Raw genomic sequence first — 5,209 nt, forward strand, 5'->3', positions numbered from 1 at the left:
TATATATATAGTCAGGATGTTATTACATACATTCAAGTTATCCTCATTCTGTTGTAATAGTAAGATCTTTTATGTTAATCAAAGATACATATAGTCAATGCCATCTTAGATGGGTTACCTGAGGCATAAGTCACAAAGCCCACATTTTCATTTGTTCCTTTTATTTGGCTACAATTGTTCTGAGAGGTGGAAGGATTAGAGGTTGTCATCAGGGAAGAATAGAGATTGACATTGAAGTGTGATACCATTACAAGCAATGGAGTGGCCAAAACTTGTTATTAGAACATAAGTTTTATGACATTTAAAGCAAAGCTTTTCTCAGAAGAATATTATCTTTGAAGAAGTTCTCTATCCAAATCATCAAAATTCAGCTGATTGTATGTTCTGAATTTTATTAAGTACTAGCAGAGGCACCCGGCGTTGCTCGGGAATGAAATTGTTGCTTATATACTTGAAGAAAAAAAGGCAAAATATGCTGTATAGAAATTTGAGGACATTCTGTAGATGGACTCTCAGATGAATGATGGCTGGGCGCCTCTCATGAATGGGGAAAATTGAAGATGTGCCAAAAAGCCTCATTGGTACTTGGAAAGTTTTACGAAAATTAAAATGGGGATTAAATGAAAGAAATGATTAACGTGAATATTCTCACAAGAGAAATTGAAATAAATGGCGATTGTGGAACCCCCCACGCACGCACGCATACACACATGTGTCTTTGTAAATATGTTTGTATACATTTATGTATGTGTGTGTTTGTAAGAGACAGAGTGTGAGTGAGTGAGAGAAGTTTGTTGTCATGTATATGTACATGCATAAATATACATACATCTTTAGATGTATGCATATGACAACACAGCCCTTGACTCACTCACACTCTGTGTCTTACAAACACGCACGCGCGCGCATACACACGTGTGTCTTTGTAAATATGTTTGTATACATTTATGCATGTGTATGTTTGTAAGAGACAGAGTGTGAGTGAGAGAGGTTTGTTGTCATGTATACGTACATGCATAAATATACATACATCTTTGGATGTATGCATATGACAACACAGCCCTTGATTCACTCACACTCTGTCTCTTACAAACACGCACGCGCGTGCATACACACGTGTGTCTTTGTAAATATGTTTGTATACATTTATGTATGTGTGTGTTTGTAAGAGACAGAGTGTGAGTGAGTCAAGGGGTGTGTGTGAGACAGAGTGAGAGAGCGGTGTGTATGTAGTATTTACTCTCTCTCTCTCTCTCTCTCATACACACGAACACACACACTCACACACAAAATAGAGAGTGAAGCTTTTTGCCGTTGTTACGTCAATACCGGAAGTTGACATTGAGGAACCTTTTTAAAGAAGTGAATCTTAAATATAAAGCAATATTATTTATTTTTAATTAAAAAAATCAAATGAAGAGCCTAAGATTTATCCAAGGTCAAATTATTCATGCATGACAAGTATGGAAGCATTTGGTGAAGTTGATTTCACGTGAAAAGCGATTACACACACATCTCTGTTTTATATATAGTATAGATTAATTCTTTTCTAAACTGAAATAATAATTTCATCATCAGTAGAATAATAAGACTATATATTGTTTCCTGTGTTTAGTACATGAAATCTGTTCTCCATAGAATCCTCATCAGCTCTAATGCTTCCTTGGTCATATATACTTTCATTGGTTGTAAACAACTCATAGAACTCTATTTTTTTAGACAGTGGTGTAAGTTGGCAGTAAATATATGAAAATTATATTCTGCAAATAAAAATATTGTTTGCTGTAAAGGTATTCTTTTGTACTTTGATTTTAGGAAGATACTTGAGTGAGATTCGAATAATACTTTTAATGAAAATAAATCAATTCTGAAGTGATATCATGATGGGCTGGTAGAAATAGGGATGTCAGACAAAATACTTTTATGCTATTTAATTACATCATTATTTTATTCTCAATTCCTGCTTCAACTGGCAAAATAAGAACCAACCAAGTTCTGTGACTGATTTGACTGTGCTCATTTGCTATGAATTTGCATCATTGTAGTAAGTTTTGTATCGAAGTATCAAATACTTTTATCATTGTGTAACATTAATTGCAACAATCATTGGCAAATTTTCAGGTTTTCACATGTACAAAAATTTCAAATTAAGTTATGTAAAATATTTTAAATACTAATAAATACTTATTTTTAAAATATGTTCTTTATATCAGCTGCCTTTTAATTATAATGAATAAAATAAAATCATAATTTTCATTTTCTGTTTTTGAAATTCAAAAGTTTATAAAATGGAACTATCCTGTTTTCTTATTTCAGGGGAAATTTTCATCTGAAAAAAGAACAATGGTCTCAGAATTATCACTGAGTAAGCAGACTATAATCTATCAAATGTTCCGGGGTTTGTACCAGTCATCTTTAACATGCTTAAAATGTAGAAGACAAAGCAATACCTATGATCCTTATTTGTGTCTATCTCTTCCTTTACCTCAGATCTGTAACAGGGCAATTTATATTATCATTGTGTATCTAGATCCAAATGTAACTTTAAAAAGAATTGGAATTCTAATGAAAAATACTGAAACTTTTGGAGATTTACGGAAATGTTTGTCACAGTTACCATCACAATATCCAGCCATTCCCAAATTGAAAGTAAGTACTATTGTTTCCTTTTATCAACTGTTTTACACCTTTGCAATTTTGGTGACTGTTGATATGTTCCACATCTTTTTATTCTTCATGATGTGTAGGTTTAGACATATTGCTTTGTGCATAATAATCTCAACCATGAAATGGAATAGATTATATGATTATAAAATAGTGAAAATATTTAAACTTGGTCATTTTACATTGATAAGATGCATAAGAAGGACCCTAAAGTTAAGTTCTAATATTCTTTTCTTTATATTTCATTTTCATAGCTTTACTCTGACCCTCAGCATTAGCTAACAATGGTAGTTTGTGTTGCTTAGTCATTGTATATTGTGTGAAATAGTTTTTTTGTTTACTGTTTTATGGTGCTCACCATTTTACTGAAATAGTCTAAGAGTTTTCATTTAACAGTGATTGTTTTCAAAACATGTATCATTAGAACAATTAGAAGGTAAGTTGTCATTTTGTCCCCATATCCCTCCTATCCATCCCTCACCACATCCTCAATGATGGCTGTACTTCTTTATATGATTTTGTGCACATGTGTATATATGTTGAATATATGTGTGAGATGGATATATATATGTATATGTGTACATGTCTATGTAGGAAGCACGTATGAATGTGTGTTTGTGTGTGTCTGTATGTTTATATATATATAGATGGCTATGGTGGTATAGGTGTGTATAGTCATGTGTGTTTATATGCCTGCATATATGTCATACACATGCTCACCATTGATATGCTTGGCAGGATTGAGGGAAATATGTAAGTTATTGAGAAATAAATAGCAGCTTTTCATAAGTTATGTTGAAAGACTCAACATCTGGTAACAGGTGCTTGCAAACATCTTTTCAGAAATTTAAACCACTATCTCAAACACTCCATCACACTTCCTAAGTCTGATTCCTTGGGCTGCTGCATAGAATGTTGGATCAATGAAAGACCAGTCTAGAGAAGTTGTTGAGATGTTAGAGTACTGGCATGTAGATGTGTACTGTGTACAAGAGGTGAAATGGAGAAAAGCCTCTACTAAACTCCTCATGGGCAAGAAACAGCGGTACAAACTCTTATGGGTACATAACATTGAAGGCATACTCTTAGTAGAGAAATGGACAGATAAACTGATCAAAATAGTCAGCATGTGATAGGGTTTGTTAAGTTATGATTAGTATATGATTATTCAGCAGTAACATTTACCTCAGCATATGCTCCACATGCTGGATTGAAGGATCACTTCTATGAGTTCATCCTGAAGATTACTTTCATGATGAATGATAAAGACTTTATTACTGTGGCTGATGATTTCAATGGACATGTTAGACAGTACTCCAATGGATTTCTTGTTGTATATAGAGGTAATGGCTTTGGTTCTAGAAACGAGACAGGAACAAGGTTACTGGAGTTCTATGATGCTAATGATTTGTTGATCTGCAGTGCTAACTTCAGAAAATCCACCAATCGCTTCATCATCTACAAATCTGGCAGACACAAAAGCCAGATAGACATTCTCACCAGAAAACAGATGCTTCCCTAGTAAAGAATATACTTTCCAACATAGGTTAGTTGTAAATGAATTCAGACTTAGAGCTAAAAGGTCTCAGAAATGCAAACCAATCTGGAAAAAATGATCTGGATGCTTAGAGATCCTTCAAACAGCCAGAGGTATAGAGACATATAGCATAGAGAACAACTAGAAATGCTTAAAAGATAATCTATTGAAGGCTACTGACAAAATTTGTGGTTGGTTCAGAATTCCAACCAGATGTAGTGGTGAAACAGAGAAGTAGACAAAGCATAAAAAAAGGGAAGAGTCAGGTTTGGAAGAATGGGGGAAGCAGAGAATTTTACCAGGTAGCTAGAAAAGAAACTAATCTTTTGCTAATTATTTTGGCCAGTAGCACTTATTTATCATTCCCTGAGCTAAAAATATTACAAGGTGATCCTGTTTTATCTACAACCTTCTAAGATAGTACTGGATTGGAGAATGACATATGCCATTCAAGTGTAGTGTGAGAGTAGGTTTTTCAGTTTGATACCCCTCAGATCCAAATGCTGATGAATTATCTCCACTATGTAATTGTTGTAGTTGGTTTAATCAGCAAGCCAGTGAAGATACAAATATTGACCATTGCATGTGTAAGGGATTGAAGTTCAACTCTGGATCTTCTGGATCCTTTGTTTGTGAATGATATGGTTATTGATGCTTATATTAATAGTTGTATATTCAAATTGTATAGGTTCATCATCATCATCATCATCGTTTAACGTCCGCATTCCATGCTAGCATGGGTTGGACGATTTGACCGAGGACTGGTGAAACCGGATGGCAACACCAGGCTCCAATCTAATTTGGCAGAGTTTCTACAGCTGGATGCCCTTCCTAACGCCAACCACTCAGAGAGTGTAGTGGGTGCTTTTACGTGTCACCCGCACGTAGGCCAGTCAGGCGGTACTGGCAACGGCCACGCTCGAAATGGTGTCTTTTATGTGCCACCCACACAAAAGCCAGTCCAGGGGCACTGGCTTTTATGTGCCACCCACACAAAAGCCAGTCCAG

General features: G+C 34.9%; 1 protein-coding gene across 1 annotated transcript in view; it reads left to right on the forward strand.

Moving 5' to 3' along the window:
- Positions 1 to 5,209, forward strand: part of LOC106875249 (ubiquitin carboxyl-terminal hydrolase 31) — a 123,283-nt gene that overhangs the window by 30,188 nt on the left and 87,886 nt on the right. Inside the window, exon 2 of the mRNA XM_052973896.1 lies at positions 2,317 to 2,649. Within this exon, the coding sequence (XP_052829856.1) occupies positions 2,317 to 2,649 (333 nt within the window). The remainder of the gene's footprint in view (positions 1 to 2,316; positions 2,650 to 5,209) is intronic.

Source organism: Octopus bimaculoides, chromosome 17 (assembly GCF_001194135.2).
Source record: "Octopus bimaculoides isolate UCB-OBI-ISO-001 chromosome 17, ASM119413v2, whole genome shotgun sequence".
In the NCBI taxonomy this organism is placed as follows: Eukaryota; Metazoa; Mollusca; class Cephalopoda; order Octopoda; family Octopodidae; genus Octopus; species Octopus bimaculoides.